The sequence below is a fragment of the Paroedura picta genome, chromosome 11, assembly GCF_049243985.1.
Source record: "Paroedura picta isolate Pp20150507F chromosome 11, Ppicta_v3.0, whole genome shotgun sequence".
Lineage (NCBI taxonomy): Eukaryota > Metazoa > Chordata > Lepidosauria > Squamata > Gekkonidae > Paroedura > Paroedura picta.
The window spans coordinates 17,481,083-17,505,391 of NC_135379.1; the positions used below are offsets into that span (position 1 = coordinate 17,481,083).

Here is a 24,309-nt window from a genome sequence, read left to right on the forward strand (position 1 = left end):
CAGATATTATAATAATAATAATAATAATAATAATAATAATAATAATAATAATAATAATAATAATAATAATAATAATAATAATAAATGTTCTCTGCAAACTTGCCCCTGTGGAAGCTTTAGTCAATATCTGCCCTGCATAAATATTGAAGATTAAACCATTACCATCCACGTTTTGTATCAATCCTATCCAAAAATTTCCTTGATCAAGCATTTGCATATGCTTTTTCAAAAAGTTCATTTCCGCTAAATCTTCTATTGAAGTCAAAGAACCACCTAGAAAACATAAAGTACAAAAAAACACACACATTTAAACGTTGCCCTGTTATAGAAAATCAAGACAGTTTCACACAAGGCTGTTATGTCATCATCGAAATATGGCACTCCTTGACCAAGGTTACATATGATGGAAAGTGCCATCAAGTTGCAGCTGATTTATGGCAACCCCATAGAATCTTCAAGGTAAGAGATGTTCAGAGGTGGTTGGGCACTGCCTTCCTCTGCACAGCAATCCTGGACTTCCTGGGAGTTCTCCCATCCAAATATGAACACTCCTTAGCTTCTGAAATCTGACAAGATCAGGCTAGCCTGGGTTATCCAGGTCAGGGTAGATAGACATTATTCAGGGAGCACCTGTTGTCTCCACACCACCATAGCCTCCCACACAACACACACATTCAACCCCATGCCCTTACAGACTGGACAACTCCTCCCCTTCCTCTTCCTACTGCCAAGCTCTAGGACCGTTGTATTCTTGGATACAACAGGCTTTGCCTCTAGTATCTTACATAAACAGCAATCATAGCTTGCATGCTTTCAAATAACTTGTACTCTTTGTATTGTGCTTAGAATCGAAAGAACCAAGTCCCATAGGCCAGTGGTCCCCAACCTGCGGGCCGCGGCCTGATGCCGGGCCGCGAAGGCCATGGCGCCGGGCCGCGGCTCCCTCTCCCCGGGAAGCTTCTTACTGCGGGAGGGCGGGGAGAGGGAATCAGGGCTGGCCGCACCCATGCGGGTGCGGCACGCGGGCGTGGCCCAGTGCATGGGCGCGGCTCGCGGGCGCGGCACGCGGGTGCGGCCCGATGCGTGGGCACGGCACGCGGGCGCGGCCGATGCGTGGGCGTGGCCTGCGCGGGCCGCGGGCCGCGCCCCGATGCCCTGCCGGTCCCCAACCTCAGAAAGGTTGGGGACCACTGCCATAGGCTAAATGTATCCAGATGTCTTCAGGTCCAGCACGTATTAGTAGTAAATGCAGCATTCATTGCTTCTGTCAAAAAGTATTATGTTCATGAGTATAGGAAGAAAATCATCAAAAAAAAAGAGGCAAAGAATAATGCACTTTTGGAATAATGTTTGCTGTGCCAATCAGTCTAGTGTTGCTGAAGTAGCAGAAGGTTAAAATACATTGATTTTCCCATTAACAATTTACTGGGATGCAAATATTTCATTTGAAATATACATTTTAAATTTCTACCAGAGAGTTACAGAGATGAAAGACAGAAAAGCAAGGTTAACAATCAGATGTAAGAAAGAATTCATAGGGTGAGAAGAAACAACTGCACAATGTCCTTTTTATACTGTACATTCCTCTTGTTTATATTTTGGAAGCAGAAAAAGTGTGAGTGTGTGTGTGAGGTGAAAGAAACTTATTTTTTCCTATCCATTATAATTTGCTAGATGAAAAATCTTCAATGAAAAAGTCTGGTGGGTTGAACAGAATTAATTTTTCCCTTTGAAAAGAGTGTTCTCAAGAAATTGCAAGCAATCCACACACTAATTGGAGCTCACATAGTTATGTCCTACTTCAAAAAGACACCCACCTAACTGAGAACATTGCATGGATGCTGCAGGCCAGCTTTTATAATTATTTATGATCATATAGCAATGAGCACGGAAAGAAATCCAATCTGTATAGCCTTCATGTTGGTATTCAGGGCATTTCCCAGGGACTTGAGAATAATCAGTTGGAACTATACCTATCGTGGGAAAAAAAGAGTTAGTATCTTTACAAAAATCCTTTAAGCACACGCATGTGATAATTAACCACACCCAGGATGATTTTTTGTGCTGAGACTCTCAAATTCATAATATACAATATGTAAACCTGATTATTGTCTTCATCATTTACAATATGTAAGCCTAAGTATCATCTTCATTATGTTTATGTATTTGAAGGAACTTATATTCCCCCCCCCCCAACCCAGCAGGTTATGTTATAAGCATATGATTAGATGTCGTTGAGAAGCTTAAGAAATCTGGTCCATTGAAACCTCCACTAAAACAGTGTCTCTGTGTTATTAGAATCTCCATGACCCAGATCCCCCCTGCCATTTCCTTTCTGGGCTGCACTGTGGCTTGGTGGGAAAGTGGGGGAAAGCCAGAGGGATAAGTAATGAAAAAGAGAGCATGGGAATGAGCTGCCCCAAACCATTGTTTAAGGAGCTAAACTCCTCTTTATAGTGAAGACAAGCATAACATCTTTACTGATGGCTCTACTTCCAGCCACCCCACAGTTTCCCAGTAGGCTTTTCTTTTGCACCATGAGTTATGCTCAGAAAGAGGATGGGATTCTGTGACTAGGAGTCCATCCCCCCACACAATCCCCTTTAAATTGTGGACAGTTGGGATGACATAGAGGAAAAACGAGACAACCCCTGTTTTTGACTGGGACCCTTTGATTCAGGGTCTGCAGCTTCCCATGCAGGGACACATCATCATGTAGAAGTCCCCATCGTTGAATACACTCCTATGATGTTTTTTTTAATGTGTAAAGTGTCATCAGGTTGCAGCTGACTTGAGGCACCCCCAGATCTTTCAAGCCATGTGAGAAGTGGGAGTGGTTTGCCATTGCCGTCCTCTGCAGAGTCTTCCTTGGTGATCTCTCTTCCAAGTAGGGACCCTGCTTAACTTTTGTGATCTGATGAGATTATAGCATGCTGTCCAATGAATATCCAGTGAATACAGTCCAATTAATTCCATTTGATTCCCACATTGAATACTGAAAAAGTCACTGCTTACTAAAAGGTGGGGGGGGGGGGCGGAATCATGTCCTGAACTAATCTGCAAATAGGTCTTCATAACCAAAGGTGAATTTAAACCTCATTGATTTGAGTGAGCATCAATATAATGTTTAGTCCCCACCCCATGAAATTAATGGAGTCTAAAGGTGCTTGCACTGGGCTGGACTAAGTTCCCTGTTCAGCAGGAACAGCAATTACATAGACCCTCCAGGTTTCAGCAGTGGTAAATTCATGGGAAGGAAAATTCAAGTCATTGCTGATTATAGAGCCTAAACCAAACCTGTTAATGTCTTCTTCATTGTGAAGAAGGAAGAACTGCCCATTCCAGTTTTATGTTATTATTATTCTGTCTGGTATGGGCGGATCTAATAATGATTAAACCACAATGTCCCTTATTACACATTTCCATTATTTTACTTACCATTATATTGCTCACAGACAGCTGAATACCTTTTATTGCATGTGCTTGTTTTCCATTGCCCATCAAGGTCTAAATAGACACAGGCTAGATTCTCTTTTGGCTCTCCAGGAGCCCAATTAGTATATGTCAGTTTCCAGTTTGACACCCATCTATAATTCTCATTAGTCTAAAAGGGAAATCATAGAAAATAATACAATGGCTTAGAAAAGCATTAAGTTTATTGGGGGAGGGGGGGGAAAGGTGGAAAAGAGTGGACGTGTGCTCAAAACAAACCATTTTTGTACCTTTGGAGAAACAAATAGAAGTGTTTTGTCTGGAACCCCCCAACCTTTTGTATATTGCCCCCACCATAACAGACATTTTACACTGGTACTGACTATTCTTAAAATTCCCACAGGTAAATAAAATGGAGAGTTTTGGAAGTTCTTCTAAAAACTGCTATATATTTGACTAAAGCCAGCTTGGTGTAGTGGTTAGGAGTGCGGACTTCTAATCTGGTGAGCCAGGTTCGATTCTGCACTCCCCCACATGCAGCCAGCTGGGTGACCTTGGGCTTGCATGGCACTGATAAAGCTGTTCTGACCGAGCAGTGATATCAGGGCTCTCTCAGCCTCACCCACCTCACAGGGTGTCTGTTGTGGGGAGAGGAAAGGGAAGGTGACTGTAAGCCAATTTGAGCCTCCTTAGGGTATAGAAAAGTGGCATATAAGAACCAAATCTTCTTCTTCTAAAAATTAGGTACCAATTTTATGCAAAGCTGATTGAAAATTTTATTAATACATAGCATTGTCAACAGTGCCAGCTAACAGACTGCCTACATTGTTATAAAAGAAGCACCATCTGAATATAAACCCTCAGACTGAACAAATAGCATTACGCTCATGTATGCCTTGATCTTACCACATTGCTGTTTAGACCAATCCATACAGGTTCCTCATATTTCATCACCAGAAGCCACAGGAATGACTGGCTATAGGGATTCAGAATGCTGGCAAGTTCTGAGTGTTTAGAATGACACTCTTTTCTGGCTTCTTCCCATGTTGCATTTTTAGTGAAAGAATAGGTGCTGTTTCCATAAGATATATGGCCAGATGTTGGAGTTGTTGTTCCTGAGTAATGCTCAGGGTCTATGCCAAAGTCATAAAGAGAAAGGGTTAACACTGATTTAAAACTGTACACCTGAACCAGCTGACTGCATCAAGGGGACTCTCCCTAGATATCACAGACAGAAGGTTAGAGCATGACACAACATAGTAAAATACATTTATACAAGGACTTCCAATGAAAACTGTTTTTATTTATTTATTTTATTTATGTTTAGATTTATATACCACCGCTTTTCACATGGACTCATGGTGGTTCACATAATAAAACCAGTAAATAAATCCCTTAAACATCCCTTCACAACAAATGGGGGTAGGCAATAAAAATAGCCCCTTCTTATAACTCCACTCCCCCTCCCTCCCTGTTCAGCCGGGAGCCAAATTATCTCCCACTGGGAATGAGGTGCCATGCAGATTTTACTTGGAAAACTGTGATTCTACCCTGGCCTCAACCATACACCTGGTGGAAGAGCTCCTGCTGATAAATCCAGCAGGGCCCTTAGCTCTTCTGGGATCTCATTCCACCGGGTTGTTAGTGTACATAAGATTTCCATTTCATCTTTGCTTTCCCCTACTTTCTAACTCAGATTTTCAACTAAACTAAGGTGGATGGAATCTATCTATATATGGACAGGCCACAAGCTGTTTGCCACCCATCAGTGCACCATGTGTTCTGCAAGATTTGTGGTTTCCTAAAGCTGGTTTCCATTATATGTTGCGCTTTTTCAACAGAAAATGTCCAAAACCAAAGTAAATATGGACAGGATGAGACGTTGACAAATCTAGGGCCATTCCGCACCGGGATCCATGTTGCAAATTGTTTGCAGAACGAAAAATCGCCATTTAAAATAGTGGAATTCGTCGTTATGCACACCTGCCTTTGTAGTGGAATCCAGTTGCATTTCTATCGCTTCCCACAGGGTTCCGGTCTCGGCAAAAATTGCTAGCCAGGAAGCGCTATTGCTGAGCTCATCTTGCCCCTGGCCGTCAAGCAGCCAATGGGCGGCCGTTAGCATGCTCCAAAACAGCCCCTTTCCCTTTAAGGAAGGTTTTTAAAAAACCTTCCTTAAAGCGTTGATTCGTTGCTACGGAGAGACCCATCCAGCTAGCAGGTGGTGTTTGAGCTGCCGTTTCATCATTGCCACGCTCCCTCCAAATGAAAAAAAAAAAATCCCCCCCCCCCCTCACGGGCGCGATTTTCGGCCGAAAACATTGTGAAAAATAAAGGGAAAATAAACCAGCAAACGGGCTTCTGTGGTGCTTGTGCTTAGTGACTTTAAACAGAGGGACTGCAGCTGGGGAAGCCTCGCTGGCTAAATGAAGGCTCGCCAGTGCGTTGATCTCCGCTCGCTCGGAGAAAAAAAAATGGCGATCGCTTCGCCGGAAGATCAGAGGAGAGAGCCAGGGGGAGGGACTTTGTAGAAACCGCAACAATGGTAATGCACAGAACCTTCCCGCTAGTGTTGCAGATTGGTTGCAGGAGTGTAGCGCTTTCCGGAGGGTGAATCCACTTTTTGGGATTTCCCTGAAAGCGCTACAACGAAGCTATGAAACAAATATGAAACAAATATGAAACTATGAAATAAATATCCAAAAATTACAAATGGAAATCCAGTTTTTAAAATATCAACATAAACTACAATACCAAAAGAAACCCCAGATCATGTCACAGAATGTTTCTTTGCTGGTACCAGAAATTGCAGATCAAACATTTTTTGGCAGAGAAATTAACACAGCAATGGTGCATAACCTGATTCAAGTGTAGATATGTTATGAAAGAGGAGAGACAGAGATAGGTTAATAACTAGTTTCATTCTTTGACTGAATGACAGGCTTATTAGATCATGGAAACTCAGTGGATATTGTTTGCCTGGATTTCAGTAAGGCTTCTGGCAAGGTTCCCCATGATGTTCTGATGGGTAAACTGGAGGACTGCAGACTGGGTTTTCAAATGGTTAGGCTAGAAACCCATTCCCAAAGAGCGGTTGCCAATGGTATTTTATCAGATTGAAGGGAGGTGAGCAGCCAAGTGCCACAGAGCTCTGTACCAAGTCTAGTTCTATTCAACATTTTTATCAATGATCTGGATGAGGGGGTAGGCAGACTCCTCATTAGATTTGGGGATTACACCAAATTGGGAGGAGTAGTGAACACCTCAGACGATAGAGTTCAATGAGATCTGAACATGCTAGACAAATGGGTAAATGAGAGCAAGATGTAATCTGGCTAATGCAGCCTTGGGCTGAATCAACAGGGCCATCACATCAAAATCACAAGAGGTCTTAGTCCCACTGTATACCACATTGGTCAGACCCCACCTAGAGTACTGTGTACAGTTCTGGAGGCCTCATTTCATAAAGGACATAAGCAAAATTGAGAGGATTCAGAGGACAGTGATGGGAATGATTCAGAGCCTAGGAGCCAAGCCCTATGAGGACAGGCTGAGTGACTTGGGAACCTTCAGCCTGAAGAAGAGGTGGTTGAGAGGGGACATGATTGCTGTCCTTAAGTATTTGAAAGGTTGTCAGGAGAGGGAAAAGTTCCTGTTGGCAGCAGAGGATAAGACCCACAGTAATGGGTTTACACTACGTGTAGAATGATATCATCTAGATATCAGGAAACAATTTTCCAGTCAGTTCAGCAATGAAATCAACTGCCTAAGGAAGTGGTGAGCTCCCCCTCACTGGCAGTCCAAGCAGTGGCTGGACAGATATCCAGGATGCTTTAGGCTGATCCTGCATTGAGCAGAGGGTTGGACTAGATGGCCTGAATAGCCTGTTCCAACTCTATGATTCTATTATTCTACATCTCTAGCTGAGAGAGAGGGTAACACTGAGTGTGGCACTTCTGAGAAGAAGAGGGATATTGCCCACTAGCTCCTAAGAGTAGCCATCTGAAGATAGACAAGGAATGAAAAGGTGCTGACCTCACTATTCTAATCATAGAATCATAGAGTTGGAAGGGGCCATACAGGCCATCTAGTCCAACCCCCTGCTCAACGCAGGATCAGTCCAAAGCATCCTAAATCATCCAAGAAAAGTGTGTATCCAACCTTTGCTTGAAGACTGCCAGTGAGGGGGAGTTCACCACCTCCTTAGGCAGCCTATTCCACTGCTGAACTACTCTGACTGTGAAATTTTTTTCCTGATATCTAGCCTATATCGTTATCCTTTAGTTTAAACCCATTACTGCATGTCCTCTTGCTGCCCCTTCAGGGTCTTCTTCTCATCTTTGTACACCACACATTGCCTTTTCCAGCAACACCTACATTGACAAGTTCATCTGAAAGTTTTGTCTTTCTTTCAAGAGATAGCTAACCATTCTTCTATACTGTGAAGTTAAGATAGAAATAGCCCACAAGCTTCCTTCTGGTTTCCTTTCAAATGATCTGTAGAAATACAGATACCACAACTGTGCAAAAATAGATACCACAATTTCTGGCACCTGCTAGATCATTTTAAAAAATGTATAGTGATTATCATGATTTAAATAATTTACTATGGCATTGAGAATTAATAACATCATTTTTGTTACCAAAATGTTATATTGCAAGAAATGAATGAGGCCTATAAATTATCTTAAATTAAAACTTACCAGTTTTTTTTTGACAGATGTATCCATACTTTATTGAACACTGTTTATCCTTCCAGCTTCCTGCCCACTTCTCAGGTGTCTTTATCATACAAACACAGTCCTCATTGAAGTTATAATAGGACCTGTGGCCCTTCAAAGAAATAGATGGAAACTCATTCATATTTTCATAACTAAATAAACACTCTTTTACCTGGTCACCAATCCCATCTGCGTATTCCTGTTTTGGTATGTATTCGTTGTTAATGTCAAAAACATACATGATAAGTATTATTTCTAAGCTAAAAAGCTTTTACCTATACAGAACATCTTCCTTAAATGAGAGAAGAGTCGGTATATATTAGGCTATTGTCGCCAACAGGCCTGGAGAAAAAAAATCTCCTATTTCTTTATTAGATGACTAATGTGTAGAAATGAACATCTGAAGCATCTTCCTACTAAGCTTCTATTTTTTTTAAGTATTTCTCTAGGCCTGACTTTGTGATGGGGCATCTACTTGCCATAGAGAAGGTCCCACGTCCAATCCCCAGCAGCCCCAATTAAAAGGATCAGGGGATGGATGCTGAAGACTCTGGAGATCTTTTGCTAATCAGAGAAGACAATACAGATCTGGAGAGTAATGCTCAGATTCTGTATAATGTTCAATATACATGTCCAACTTCTGAGGCCCTCTTGATATTCTACTATGCTCACAATATTTCCATTCTGCTCTCTCTTCACAAAATAGTTGAAATTGTTCATGGTAGTTAAACTTGAAACCTGGCTGGGAGATTTCTGGAGATTTGAGGGCAGATCCTGGGGAGGGACCTCAGCAGGGCATTCTCTCCAAGGGAATAGATCTCAGTAGTCCAGAAGTGAACCGTAATTCCAGGAGGACTTTGGGGCCCATTCCACACATGTCAGATCATGCACTTTCAATGCACTTTTGAGAACCAGCGTGGTGTAGTGGTTAAGAGCATGGTTTCTAATCTGGTGAGCCAGGTTTGATTCCCCTCTCCCCCACATACAGATTGCAATTCCAACAGATTCCAATATCCACCAAATTTAAGAGAGGGCAGAAAGAGAAATGAAAGTCTTTAAATGGTGATATTGCTGAAGATTTCAGAGAGTGGGCAAGTTACAGATTTGTCAGCTGAGCATTATCCTCTACTTATTCCACTGGCACAATTCAAACAGAAGAAAAGAGAGAGCAGAATAAAAACTAGCTACAAAAAGCTCATTTAATTGCTACATTTAATGCTCAAAACGTAATCTTGTTCACATTTGGCTGATTTGTCCTCTTCTGAGATTCAGTGAGGGTTTAGGGGTCTATTCACAGTTTGGGTTGCTTATCCTGGATACTTTTCCATATTTGTAATTTTTTTAAAAAATGGGGGAAATGGTGATGCAAATTGAATTGCTTCAAAAAGAACAAAAGAATTTGCAGTCTGGACTTACATAAGTGCCAAGGGCACCACTAGCCCAGTTTGTATAGCGCACAGGACTGCCATCTGTCCATAAGAACCTTCTCTCTTCAATGATATCATGTAGTCCAATCCAAGAATCAACCGGCACATCTTCAAAGTGCATGGTAAGGAAAGCTGAGTGAAAGCAAAGATAATACAAAGATATATTTACATGTACACACACACAAAGAATGGACTTGCAGAATGAAGACCATGTAGTGCAGGGGTAGTCAAACTGCGGCCCTCCAGATGTCCATGGACTACAATTCCCAGGAGCCCCTGCCAGCAAATACTGGCAGGGGCTCCTGGGAATTGTAGTCCATGGACATCTGGAGGGCCGCAGTTTGACTACCCCTTATGTAGTCCATTAAAAGTATCTTTTTCTGTAGACTGATCAATGCCATGTAAATAATAATGATGGCAAGTGGAAGGACTTGTGAAAAGCACACAAGAGAAGCCTATATTAGGAGACCTTCCTAAAATTCCATGCTAATAAATGTTTGTACAGATAAATAGGACACTACAATAATGAAATGTTTCAGAAGGTTACATCAATAAAGGGATAAGAACTGTGGTCAATACTACCGCATTTCTGCCTATCTCTTTAAGTGTGCATTACTATGTAGTTTCTACCCCATTTAGAAACACGTTTAAGGGCTTGTGATTTGTTTCGAATTTGTTTGCTTTCAGGTTTCTGTAGCAGCCCAAGCCCTTCATTGTTCACTGCATGTCCCATCCTGTTGTTTATATTTGTCTTCATCTCAATGACAAAGACAAACTGTAAATAATGTAAATAAATAACTAAGGTAAAGGTAAAGGTACCCCCTGTGCAAGCACCAAGTCATGTCTGACCCTTGGGGTGACGCCCTCTAGCGTTTTCATGGCAGACTCAACATGGGGTGGTTTGCCAGTGCCTTCCCCAGTCATTACCGTTTACCCCCAAGCAGCTAGCTGGGTACTCATTTTACCGACCTCGGAAGGATGGAAGGCTGAGTCAACCTTGAGCCGGCTGCTGGGATTGAACTCCCAGCCTCATGGGCAAAGCTTTCAGATGGCTGCCTTACCACTCTGTGCCACAAGAGGCTCTTCAAATAAATAACTAAACAATTCAAATTACCATTAATTTGAACATTCCTCCATGTAAAAATAAGATCATTCCTCCATGTAAGATTGTCTTATGTTGGTGGCGGACCGATCAAGACTACGAAATCTCAAAAGAACACTTACTCATGATGGCAACAGCCCGTTGCTGCAAACAAAATGGCTACAGCATATCTTAAATCATAATGACTCTGAGTGCTCTTCTCTGGGCTTGATTCAGAATGGGCACAACTGAAAAAGAATTCCTTGCATTTTGAGCTGGATTGGGATCCAACTGACTTGTCTAAACTTGGAACAAATTTGTAAAGAGATTTTTCAAGAGCTCATCAATTACACACTTCTCTGACACCAACCTCTGTCTGTCACTCTCCTCTACTAAAAGCAATCTCTGTGATGTGGCCTATCCAGTGGCCAATGTTGGGACTGGGGGGGAGTGAAGGGGGGCAGGAGGGCATGTACATAGCTATGCTTCCCAACCATATTATGTATGATCATGCCACTTCTGGAGTTTCTTGAAGCTTGAAGAATGTTTCAAGGGTTTCTCAATGGTAGAAAAGCTGAGAAAAGTTGGCCTAGATGTTCCCAGGAACAAATGAAGTATTCATTGGTTTCAGGAAGCATTTAGCATATTGTTCTCAACCTTTCTTGATGTCAGTGTATGCCGCCCCATATGGAGTTTTTAATCTAAAGGATGAGGCCTTACTTGCAAGGGTGCCTTTCTACTACTAGACCTACCCTTTAAGGGTATGTTTCAGAAGGGGGTGTACTTTTGAAGATGTTTAGGAATTTTTTAAACTACTTCTCCAGGAAACCTGTCCAAGGTAGCTCATGAAATATAAAACATAATTAATTGGAATAACATTGAACAGATAAAACTGAGCACTTTCTAGTCTAAAACCATGGTCCTAAAATTCATCCTCTTAGTTAAAAGCCTGGGTAAACCAATGTTTGGTCTGGCAACTTAATGATAATAGGAGAACTTCAAGGAGAAGGGTATTCCATAGGCAAATGGCGACTTCTGAAAAAAACCTTTATTTGGTTGCCACTTGCTTCACCTCTAAAGGCATTGGCATGAAGAGCATGGTTTGTGAAGAGGACTTTAGAGGGCAGGCTGGACAATGTAGGAGACAGTTGTCCTACAGATAGAGCCTTGAGAATAGGGTTTTCAAGCTCCCGCCTCCAGAAGTCAAGGTTGCCAGATCCAGGTAGATAAACACCTGGAAATTTAACCAAAGCACTCTTGACTGTTAGCTCTTAGTGTATTGTTCATAGCCTGAGGCCTGATGGCCAGCCCAGCCCAGGATTCAATGAGTACTTTGTTTGTTTGTTTGTTTGTTTGTAATTTGATTTATACCCTGCCTCTCCCAACCAGGTAGTCTTGAGGCGGCTTACAAACAATAAAAAGAGAGTAGCCCATAACATTGAATAAAATTTAAAATCCACAATTCCATACAACATATATCCTAAAACCAAATTCCACAGACAGCGTTAAAACAATGCGTTAAAACCTCTGTTCCAATCAGCTGTTTCAATCTCCTGCTGCATCTTCAAAACAAACTCACTCAGGCACAGCTCTTCTGCGCTGGATATATGGCACTCAAAATTGGGTGGGACCCCAGTTTGTAACTCCGGGCACCCCCCTGGCCTTAAGCAGAAGAGCTATATCTTACAGGCCTGTGGAACCTTGATATCTCCATCAGGGCCCTTAGCTCTTCTGGAAGCTCATTCCACCATGTTGGGGCCAGGACCGAAAAGGCCCTGGCCCTGGCCCTGGCCCTGGCCCTGGCCCTGGCCCTGGCCCTGGCCCTGGCCCTGGCCCTGGCCCTGGCCCTGGCTGAGGCCGGACAAATGTCCCGGGGGCCCAGGACCACCAGCAGATTCATACCCACTGACCAGGTTGTTTGTTTCTTGCTTATTTCTTTACACTGTATTATGATTATTTAACTATTTAAATCACATTAGGGGATTTTGTCCCCGTGTGGGAAATTGGGGCAAAATATGGAAAAATATAAATATTCCTTGCTTTTGAGAGCTATCAGGGATGTCCAGAGAAAAATTCCTTCTGGCCCACGCCCCACCACATACAACCCAGATCCAACATAAACACAGTAAAATCAAATGAACAGCTGTCTCTACATTCTCCCCCCCAAAAAAAGATTAGGGCCTGGAATCTCCCCTTCCCCAACATCCACCTGTATTAACGAAGTGATCACACCTTGAACAGCTTTGTTAGGTATAGTTGCCAGGTTTCCACCCAGGTTTTTGCAAGCGGTACGTGCAGCACTCCAGTTTTTTCTGTCTTCTTCATCAATACCAAATATTTGGAAGCACTGGGGGGAAAGCCCTCAAAAATTCAATCCATCATGAAAATGAGAGAGGAATATACACAAGGTCAGGTAATAAGACTATGGCTGAATTCAGACATGAAGCCAAAAAAACTGTTTGAATGTGGTTGCTTTGTGAAACTAACAAATCCTATTTGCATCAATGAATACTGGTTATTCTGCCTTCAGTCCCCCCCCCCCCCACACACACACACTTGCATACTTTGCAACCCTGGTCTGCACTGTAGCACTAGGGAACAAGCCAGGGTTAAGCCAGAATGTCCGCATTCGTGCATCAGGTTTCAAATCCTGGTTGGATCTACTCTGACTTTGCATAGTTAGCAGAGTAACCCATGATCTCAGAGGCTCACCATAATTGTGCCACAATTTTGCTGTGAACTCTATTTCTTTTTTGAATAAATATATAAGCATAAGTGTGATTAAAGAGCACTTACTTGTTGCTGTCAAGGCAGAGAATGGTCTGACTGGGACTATGGAAAACCAGTTGTTCAGTCCTGCTCTCCCCTGTGCTTGAAGCACTGAAAAGATGTGGCTGCAAGGATCTTTCCCCACCCATGACATGTTATATATGAGAATGTATGGCCACATGAATTTAACATTTATTGTAAACTGTCTTGGCCTGCATGATTGCCTCTTTAACATTTCTATATATTACGATGGTTCTATAGCCAGTTTATTTTAAAGATTATAAACTAATAAATATTTTTTAAAGGAAAAAATGCTGCAAATTTCGATTGCAGGTTATTTCAAAACATTTTGGGGCTAGAAACATACATGTTAAACTGTGAAAGTACTCATTTTTATTTTACAATGCACTTTGCAGAATCTATGGCTCTTTGGGGAAAAAAACATATTGTTATTTTGCTTTCAGCACCATATGTGATATGTTTGAGATTACCTTGTTCTGAAAAAGAAACCAGCCTGCAGCACAGCCTCCTTGAGGTGCAGGGGATGTGGGAGCAATGGTTGAACGGACAGAACTGTTGTGCCTTTCACAGATGAATTTCTTCTCTGCACTACAGTATATATCATTCCATAAGCCTGAAGAGAGAAGATACGCAATTAACTGGTAAGGTGATATCCCTTTCAATATGCGAGCCAATTACAAAAGAAAGTTTACAAAGAAAGGCTTCATCAAGACAACTGCCATCATAATATAAGTCCTAGAAGGAGTTCTGTGCATAAACATTTAAGGCCCTGTCAAAAGTCAGGAGTTGTTCTGCATTATCCTTGGCATACCAGCCCAGCCACTTCGTCTTAGCTCGATTCAACCTCAGCCCACTCCATTTATTAATCAGTTTGTATTTCTAACTGCATTCCACTATTACAATGGAAACAATGTTACAGGATTAGCCATATCAGTGTGCTATGACAAAAATAAATAGGAGTCTTATTATATAGCACCTTAAGCACAAAGAGAATTTTCTTCCCGCATAACCTTTTATATACGGGAGCTCACTTCTTCAGATGTTGGAGTGCATCCTCACTCAGAGCACTGAATGGAGTGGTCTGTAGTCCACCAAAGCATATGCTTTAATGAAATGTTTTGAGTCTTTAAGGGGCCACAAAAAGACTCCGGTTTACTCCTGATGCTTTGAAAGATCTCGGGATACTGCAAGGTGAGGATGGAGGAAGTGATGGAAAGCTCCAAAGGAGCAGTCATATCCTTTTCTTTCTTTGTTGCAAATCTGCCTATCATTCTGGACAGGGAAAGAAGCATGACCCACCTACTTATTAAAGTGGCACTAATTTAGAGACAGAGCCTCTTGTGGCGCAGAGTGGTAAGGCAGCAGACAAGCAGTCTGAAAGCTCTGCCCATGAGGCTGGGAGTTCGATCCCAGCAGCTGGCTCAAGGTTGACTCAGCCTTCCAATCTTCCAAGGTCGGTAAAATGAGTACCCAGCTTGCTGGGGGGGGTAAATGGTAATGACTGGGGAAGGCACTGGCAAACCACCCCATATTGATTCTGCCATGAAAACGCTAGAGGGCGTCATCCCAAGAGTCAGACATGACCCGGTGCTTGCACAGGGGATATCTTTACCTTTACCTTTAATTTAGAGAAAAATGGTTTTAACCATGTTGGCAATATAAAGTAACGGGTCCTAATCAGCTAGTAACCATGGCTATCGATTTGGTATGGAACAGTTGTTGTGTACCACTGAAGTCAAACAGCTTGAACCTCTCATCTGATTCTTGTCCTCCTAACACATTTCAAAAAGTTGAAAACAATAAACGATTGTTATTCCACTTGCCTGTTCTCTCATACATGATCACACAATCTTCTTCTTCATTTGCATTATTTGGTTCATTGGGACCCCAGGCTGCATAGGTCACTAAAGTTCCATCCAGCCACCTAAAGAAAATTATATGATCGTACAGAGAAGTGAAACCATGTAGTTGGTCCTTTTTCACAATGTATACATTTACATGGAAATTGATGGTATTGTATGAGTTTTTACTTTGTAGCTCAGTTACATTTTTAATAGCATGCTGTTGGGGAATGCACTCAGAAACCGTTTATGCACTGGGAACTTCACTGCCCCACCTCCCATGCAGGAGCACAGATCGGGGGTGGGTGAGGTTCACCAGGCCAAATGCTCCCCCATGTGGCCGCAGGAAGAGGTGGGACAACCTGCCACGACTAAAACCTCAGCCTGCAGTCTGGCATGAAACCTCCAGTGTGTAAACGGTCATAGTCACATACAGTGCATAATGTCTCTGGGGAAAGGCATTCATACACTGTATGCAGTTAGGAGTAAGAAAAAAGGGAATGATGCATGTGATAGCTTGATTTCATACTTCCTAAAAGTGGCGTAATGCTCTGAGGATCCAGAACAGGGATCCTTGGTTTTAAAAAAAATTCTCCCCCATGGTTTGTGTTTATTTCAAGATAGTGAATGTCCATTTATGAAGATATAGCAGACTAAAATAATGCATAGTCAAACAAAAGGTTTCACTTTAAATCAGATGCACCCACAAGGTTAATACTGTGACTGTTTCTGAACAGAGGCGTTAAACTCACAACGCCTCCTGCTTGCAAATGTGCAGTTGGAAGCCATGCATTTGCAAGCTTCCTGACAGGATACACGTTTTCCTGCTGCCTTGTCATGGCTTTTTGCCTACCAATGAGGTGGCAAGGGAAAACAAAGTGAACTTCTCCCCCTACTCCTTGACTTGTCAATCACCGTAAGACACCAATCAAAGCACAGTGGTTGTTTTAGGGACTCGAACTTCCTTCCCCCCCAAGCCCTGAAATTAATTTTTTCTTTTAAAAGAAGGCACTTCCACATTGCTTGCAGTAATGACACAACACAGGAACATTTTTTAAATTAACACTTCAGCATTGCTATGGAGAAATGCCACAACAATAAAGCATCCCCCTCCCCCTTTGGGGATTCATGCTGTTTTGGTCTCTATTTACGTTTGAATAGATTTATGAGGGACTGGCCATGGTAACTGGACTCCGATGAGTGATTTTGTGTGAACAGTGAGGTTTAAAAATGAGAAGCATGGATGCCTAGCTGATTGGGAGAGGGCCGCTTCATCACATGCACCCCCCTCTTTCCCCATTAAACCCCCAATGCCAGAAAACACAAACAGGGGTGTGTCTTGGCTGCTTGATCCCAAAACAGATGAGGACAATGAACAGAACATTTTACTACTCTAACATGTGATTTAGTTTTCTAGTACTGGTCCCAGTGCTAGTCCTACTTGTGACTGCACCTTGCAGCTAAATCACATTTTAGAGGTTCCAACCTTAGATTCCCAATGTCATCTCAGGTTTCCATATTTCTTCCATGTCTTCCTTCAGCGAAAGAGCAACACATGAAGGATTCGGTAGTGTGCTATAGTCCACTATTATTACAGAGTAAATAAAGATAAGAATTCTGACCATCACTATGTACGCTCTTACCCATATATACACACATATTGTGGATTAGAGCCACATATTGGTAGACATCTAGTTACTCTGAAAACATTCAGAACTGGGGTTTTTTTTAACCCCAAAGAATGATGTTACTTTTGTTCCATTTTATAAATGTGTGCAACTAGAATTCTGTTTTGTACATTTTTTTTTACACTTTTTGTTTACTTACCGGAACTTTCCATCAACACCCACAATTAAACCAATGTAAACATCATCCTTAAATGCATGAAAGTTGTTCTGAAATACATAAAGAGAGAATGGGCTATCAAGGCACAAGATTTAATTAAGAATATTCAGATATTTTCCACAGGGTTTGTTAATTGGTTAATTGGTTAATTGGTCGATTTGGTTAATTGGTTGATTGGTTAATCTGTTAATTGGCTAATCTGTTAATTGGTCAATTGGTTAATTTGTTAATTGGTTAATTACCTAATTGGTTAATTGGTTAATTGTCTAATTGATACTTATAAGTTGCCCCTATTGAGCCTGTCATCTTGGGGTGGCATACAACATCTGTAACTGCTCTGTGGAGGCAGTATAAATAAAATGCTAAGGGCCCTTGGGGTGGAACCTGTCTGTGATGGGGGAAGGGAGCCCATTGGCCCCTTCCCCCCCAGAATGACAAGCGGAGAGCTCAATTGGCAGGCACACTGCACCTGCCGATTGAGCCCTCCGCTTATCATTCCAGGGAGAAGGCACCAATCACCAGCTGAGCGCAGCACAGTTGGTGATTGGACCCTTGGCCTCCGCCTGATTAGTCAGGAGGCTTGAAGAGCCTCCCAACCCGCCCACCCCCCCACATCTACCACCTTCCCCCCAGGCAGCCATGACCAGGCTGCTTACTGCGAGTACACGCAGGCGCCCGGCCCAACCTGCTAGAGGTGGCGGGGGGGCTTTGCCCCCCACCAAGGGGACAGGCCTGACGTGTCGCTGATGCCGCGGCCCTGTCCTGTTCCTACCCTGAAGCCCTGCAGCTGTCTGGCAGCAGCCCGGCCCCGCCACAGGGACAGCCCTGCCACATCACTGACACAGCAGCCCTGTCTCTTTGCATACCCCAAACACCCGCAGGTGCCCGCCAGCCAGCCGCAAGACTCGCCACTGACCCCAAACAACACACAAACGTGGGAGTCGATGCCGACACTGGTAGGCAGCCACCCCTCTCGACCCCACATACTTCCTCCACCCCACAACTCACCCCCGCACTCTGCTGCTGGTTCCCCACCCCCAAACACCTTGCCCCCACCCTTCTCTACCCCTAGCTCTTCCCCCCTCACTACTCACCCCCCACACCTGCCCAGCGGCCCCTTCTTTCCACTCCTGCCGCGTCCCCTTCCATTGCACCTATCTGCCTGCCTGCCTGCCTACCTGCCTACCTGACTACCTCCCTCTCCCTTCTTCCTTCCTTCCTTCCTTCCTTCCTTCCTTCCTTCCTTCCTTCCTTCCTTCCTTCCTTCCTTCCTTCCTTCCTTCCTTCCTTCCTTCCTTCCTTCCTTCCTTCCTTCCTTCCTTCCTTCCTTTCTACCCATCTATCCATCCAACCCTTAATCTCCTTTCTTGCTCCCATCCATCCATTTCTCTTCTGCTTTTCTTTCTTCCATTCTTTCTTCCAATGCTTACGCTCCTATCTCCCCTTCTCTGTCTCAATCTTCCTTTCTCCCTTTCTCTCTCTCTCTCTCCCTTTCTCTATGCCTGGCTGCCTGCCTACCTTCCTTTCCTCCCTCCACCCACTGCCCACTAGCGCCCGCTGTATTTTCTATACAGCGGGCTTAATTTCTAGTATTACTTACATATTTCCACAGAAAAATTCGTTCCTTTTCACTTGTAATGACAGCAAGGTCTCCACTCTGCTGTCTGCAAAATCGTCGGGCTTCTTCCATAGGCAGACTCGTGTTGTGAAAATAGTACTCGTTGTCTTCAAACTTAACCCAGCCATCTTCAATTAATTTGTATGACTCAGCTGTACAAAAAGTGCAAAAAGTACAAAAATGGTTCTAGCACAAGCTGCATATTGCATCACAGTATGTTTTGACGTTAAAAAAATTCAACATACCAAGAGTATCATTTGGCTCTGCTTTCAAGGTTACACCTGGAGGGAAAAAACAAGCAAATGTATGTCAATGCAATTTCTTTGCTCTGCAGTAGTTCATATTGCTACCAGCAATTCATGAAAATAATAATTTCTAGATTCCTGCTGAGCAAATAATGCTAGCATGCAATTGAATAAAACTTACTGGACTCAGTTCTACAAAACCTTTGTCAGGCCGCTAACAAAACCTATCCCCCCCCTTAATCTAGGGTTAGCATCAAGAGTGGGTCACATGGCTTCATATTTCCCCCAGCTCTATGTACCAAAGTTCCGTAGAACCTTGTCTTTGGCTTGATTTAATGTTCCTCCTTCAGCTATATTATTTGGGCGATATCAGGGTGTATCTTATTATTTGCTCTTATGCAAAGGAAATTAATACTGCTTCTCATGTTTTTTTTTCAGTGCCCTTTTTCCCAGATGCTTTGTTCTAAATGTTTAAACCCTATTTTAATACATTCAGCAGAATTTCCTGATTCTCTTAAGACTCTTTTTTCTTCTTGATAATTCAGATCAAGAAATAATAGAAATTGTAGCAAAGTTCCTTCACAATGCTATAACAAGTATTAATTAGTTAGTTATATGATTTTATCTCTCAATTTTGTAGCACTATTGTATATTATGTTGTATATTATGTTACTATTTTTTGTTATTATGCCAGTAAATGCTATTTTACTTGAGATAATCAGGAATATAATTCACTATATCTTTAGAATACCAGAGTTCTTGCATTCAGATAAAGGCATGATTTGTGTGTACATGTCAATATTAAATAAAATTAATTAATTATTTCCATGCTCCTAATGAAGGTTAAGTGCAGTATTGTTTTTGACATTCCAGTGCTTTTTTACTGAAATGTCAAACTCTGGTCTTTGCTTATGTATTTCTATCATCCTTGGGACAGATATCATAAGTAAATGCCCTTATCGGGTGCACAATAGTCAGGCAAAAATCAGTTTGGGAGAATATATGGCTGTGCCCAATGGGATAACAGCAGCTGGTGAGCTCTGAGCACTACTTGATGGGGGATATCATGCAAGAATCCCTCCCTCACCCACCAACAACTCTCTGGTTGCTCCTGGGTGCAGCTGCAGAAGGAGCCTTGCTGTCCATCTCCTGTGGCATCCAAGGCCTGGCTGGGCTGCTCCCACTTCCATTGCATATGACCTCCTCTCTGCCAGCTCGGCCAGCCACAGCAGCAACCCAAACCAGCCAGTGTTGTCAACACTAAAGGAACCTTCCTGCCCACCCCACCAACAAAGATAGGAAGCTCCAAATGGCTGGTGACATCAACAGCAGAGGAGCCCTACCACCTGCCTGCCTACCCTGCAGGCCACTACCTCCACCTCCCACCAACCACACCAACAGAGGAAAGGCACTACTAGTACCATTGCCACCTGGGTGGGCTTTGGCTGGATGCCCTGTACACCTCAGTGGCCATGGGTGACACTGATGATGGGAGGGGGGTTGGCTGGCTGGCAGGGTTGCCACTCCCCAGTCACCAGCAAGGGATTGAGGGTTGCCAGCTTCAGGTTAAGGGGATCACCTGGTTGTCATCCTCACCCACTTCCATGTCACCAAGCCCCAAACACCTGCTTGCCCTGAGTACCAAAAAGGTACTGGCTATGCCTCAAATCCCATAATAATAAACTAAAACAAGGTTGAGGTACAGGGTAGGAAATGAAATGAAGCAAATGAGTTTGGAGTTTGGCTTAATCAACCCATTGCAAATTAGGAGCAATTGGACCTCTCTTCACTTGGCAAGCCCAACGTTCTAAACTGCTGCATGATGACTTGGTCCAGAATGGATAAATAGCTCCAAGTGTTGTGCACTGGTTTTCTCCATTATCGTAGCGTTTGTACCAAGGACGATAGTTCAAATAGTCCACCTACAACAACAAAAATAAAGGTTCATTGATAGTTGTGATATTTACTAAAAACGGCAGATGTGTACAATTCCTTGTACAATGGAATTCATGAGTGTTGTTGTGTATCCATACCAAAATGTATGTAGAAGAACTTGGGCTGTCATGTCTTACCAAACAACTATATTTCATGGTCTTGAATTCATGTAAAAATCTTCAAATTATTATCCTCAATATTGTTTAGAAATGGATTCTGAAGGTTGCACAGTTTTAGAGAGATTAATCTGTAACAGCTTTCACTATTATAATAATTGAGCAGAGCCCTCCTAGGTGAGCCCTGTCTGGACTTCACTTCCAGTCTGCAGGCCCCCACCAACCTGGCCAGGGGCACTCTTGCATTATTGCTGCCAGTCTGCTCCTGACTGCTGCTGGGTATGGAGGTCGGTGGGGATGTGGGGCGGGGGGGATGCGTGATGAACGAAGTTCCTGCCAACATCTCCCCTGGGCCAAAAAGGCCTGCTGCAGCCTGTCCAGGATGGGGCAGGCCTTTTTGACCTGTGGGGAGTGAGCCCAGGGGGTCTCCCCTGGCCTCCAAAGCCCCATGGTAGCCTGTACAGCCCTTGGTGGGGTTCTTAGGGGTGGTAGGGAGGGAGAGGGGATTGGCTGCTGACTCCCCCCACCCGTCAAAGCTCCATGGCAGCCTGCACAGCCCTCGTTGGGGCTTTTGGGGGTGGAGGGGAGGGAGAGGGGACTGCCTGCCACCTCCCCCTGTCCCCTAAAGCAGTGGTCCCCAACCCCCGGTCCGGAGACTGGTCCCGGTCCGTTGATCAGTCCATACCAGGCCATGGCTCCTCCTCATCCTCCTCCCTGGCTGCTGCCCTGGGGGCTGCCCTGCTAATCTGCTACCAGCTCACCTTTGATGCTCTCAGTTGGTTGCCATGGCTAGGACTCTCCCTTGGTGTGGCATTGTGCAGCTGCTGCTGGCAGCGCCCCCCAGCAGGTGGCGGGAAGTCAGGGGCACTAGCGGGAAAGCAACTGGAGCAGGGGCTCAGGCAGCGGTGGCGACATCTTTTTGGCAAAAGACTACCCCCCGGGCCTCAGTAAAATTTTCAAGCATTGACCGGTCCCCGGTGATAAAAATGTTGGGGGCCACTGCCCTAAAGCCCCACCACGGCCTACGCAGCTCTCACTGGGGCTCTTGGGGGTGACAGGTAGGGATAGGGGAATGGCCACCATCTCCTCTTGCCACCCATAGCCCCATGGCAGCCTGCGCAGACCTCGGTGGGGCTATTGGGGGTGGCAGGGAGGGTGAGGGGACTGGCGGCCACTTTCCCTCACCCCCTAAGGCCCTCCGTGGCCTCTGTGGCCCTCGTCAGGGCTCTGGGGGTGCCAGGGAGGGAGAGGGAACTGCCCGCCCCTCCCCCTTCCCCCCCAAGCCATGTGGCGACCTGTGTGGCCCTCTCTGGGGCTCTTGGGTGTGGCAGGGAGGGAGAAGGAACTTGCCACCACCTTCCTTCACCCCCTCAAGCCCTGCGGTGGACTGTGTTGGCTGGGAAGGAAAATAGACTGCCTTCCATTTCCCGCCAACCCACAAAACGCCACAGCAGGCTGTGCAGCCCTTGGTGGGACTCTTGGGCTGTCAGGGGGGGGGGAAGGACTGCCTGCTGCCTTCCCCCATGCCCAAAGCCGCACTACAGCCAGTATGCCCCTTGGTAGGGCTCTTGGGGGTGCCGGAAAGGGAGAAAGGACTGCCTGCCACCTCCCCCCATCCCCCAAAAAACCACAGCATCCTGCGCCACCTCTACCCACTCAGAGCACTCATTGCATTTATTTCAGCGATGGGCTTTAATTCTAGTATAATAATAATTCACTCACAGGAGATCCATCACTCCAAGTATAGCCTGTGTCAGAGTCCGAAGGATTGATACCAATCCAGATATCATCTTCAATCCTAAAATTCAACAAGTCATGTAGAAGCTAGTGAATATGGAAATATTTCACAATCCTCACCATTTAAAAAATATACATAATGATTGGGATGAATTACTCCAGTAAAGCATTATACATCTACGTAGCATCAGCAGAGTCTTGTTATATTAGCGTATTCATGGGTTTGTTGTGTCATGCCAAGCAAGAATACCATTGGGACAAAGAATGTTTCTAAGCATCATAGGGCAATTCGCTGATTTCTCATAAAGGGTGACTACATTACCATCTAAACAAATGATTGCTAAAGCAATATCTTCTTTTCCTTTAAAAAAACCCATATTTTTTATTTTACTAGTAACAGCCTGCTGGTTGCATCAAACCATTCTCCTGGCCTTCTTGTTGCATCAGATCCCACTACAAGGGTATTACAATAAGCAGTCTGCCAAAGTTCAAGTCTAAGATTTGATTCCAATACTTAAGATCTGGGCTATTGCTTCAAGCATATAAATGCAATTGTACGTTTCCCTTCCACAGGGCAAAGACCAATTGCACAAAATGAGATTATAAAAATTATGCCCCATGTCCACAGCCCTGATATTTATCCACTGCTGCTTTTTATTCTTAAAAGACATAGCAAAATGCATCGATGATGTCCTACTTTCATGTGTCATCACATCTTCAGCATTCAACAACAGAGCCTCTTGGAGCATAACAGGCTTACACATTTCAGCCTGACCACTCCTGCATGTAGGATTTGTCTAGGATCATCAATTGTTTGGCTGTAGGTCTAATTCCCAAAATCAGGCCTGGTCCAGGGCAGTCCCAGGCCTGGTGCAACTCAGGCCCTCAGCTGCTCCACAGCAACACTTTTGCTGTGGTCTAGAAATGGGGCCTATGTCAGGCCTGAGTCATCTGGAAACTAAAAATCCAGGCCATTCCCAGTCGGGGTATTACCCCCTCCCACCGGAATGTCACTTCCATTCTTAATTCCACTAATAACCTCCCACAGCTTAAAAAAAATACACAGGCTGGAATGCATTACAATGCAATGCAATGCAATTCCAGCATAATGAAATCCTCTCCATCCCCATTCCCCCCCTTTCCTTTATATTGCAGGTTAGCCAGCAAAGGAAGCACACTAGAACGACTGAAGGCACACTGTGCAACCTCGGGTCAGCGAACAGGAGGGCTTGCTCATGTTCACCAGCAGAAGAGGCATGTGACACGAGGGCGCTCCTGCACAGCACACCTTGGTTCGTTCAAATGTATAAAGCCAGCATTAATTAGCTTTAGAGTCCAGCCTTAAAAAACAACACCCAAAACAGAATGATTTCAAGGGATGGGGTGGGTAGGGTGTGTGTGCTCAAATGTAACAAAATTCCACTGGAAGAAGATTGGTAGTTTTTGCCACATGGCAATGATTGATGAGTAAAACATATAATGGGGAGCTTTGACTTCCCTTCCTTCAGCTCTCCTGCATGT

The 24,309-nt window shown here is 44.0% G+C and overlaps 1 protein-coding gene across 1 annotated transcript in view; it reads right to left on the reverse strand.

The window, feature by feature from the left end:
• LOC143820538 (macrophage mannose receptor 1-like) overlaps positions 1-24,309 on the reverse strand; it is a 49,822-nt gene that overhangs the window by 5,744 nt on the left and 19,769 nt on the right. Inside the window, exons 14-27 of the mRNA XM_077303498.1 lie at positions 22,774-22,849; positions 20,781-20,922; positions 19,001-19,036; positions 18,738-18,907; positions 17,120-17,187; positions 15,275-15,375; positions 13,922-14,064; positions 12,894-13,008; positions 9,570-9,712; positions 8,136-8,265; positions 4,339-4,565; positions 3,439-3,604; positions 1,818-1,973; positions 163-273 (exon numbers count right to left, since the gene is read on the reverse strand). Coding sequence (XP_077159613.1) covers positions 163-273; positions 1,818-1,973; positions 3,439-3,604; positions 4,339-4,565; positions 8,136-8,265; positions 9,570-9,712; positions 12,894-13,008; positions 13,922-14,064; positions 15,275-15,375; positions 17,120-17,187; positions 18,738-18,907; positions 19,001-19,036; positions 20,781-20,922; positions 22,774-22,849 — 1,784 coding nt within the window. The remainder of the gene's footprint in view (positions 1-162; positions 274-1,817; positions 1,974-3,438; positions 3,605-4,338; positions 4,566-8,135; positions 8,266-9,569; positions 9,713-12,893; positions 13,009-13,921; positions 14,065-15,274; positions 15,376-17,119; positions 17,188-18,737; positions 18,908-19,000; positions 19,037-20,780; positions 20,923-22,773; positions 22,850-24,309) is intronic.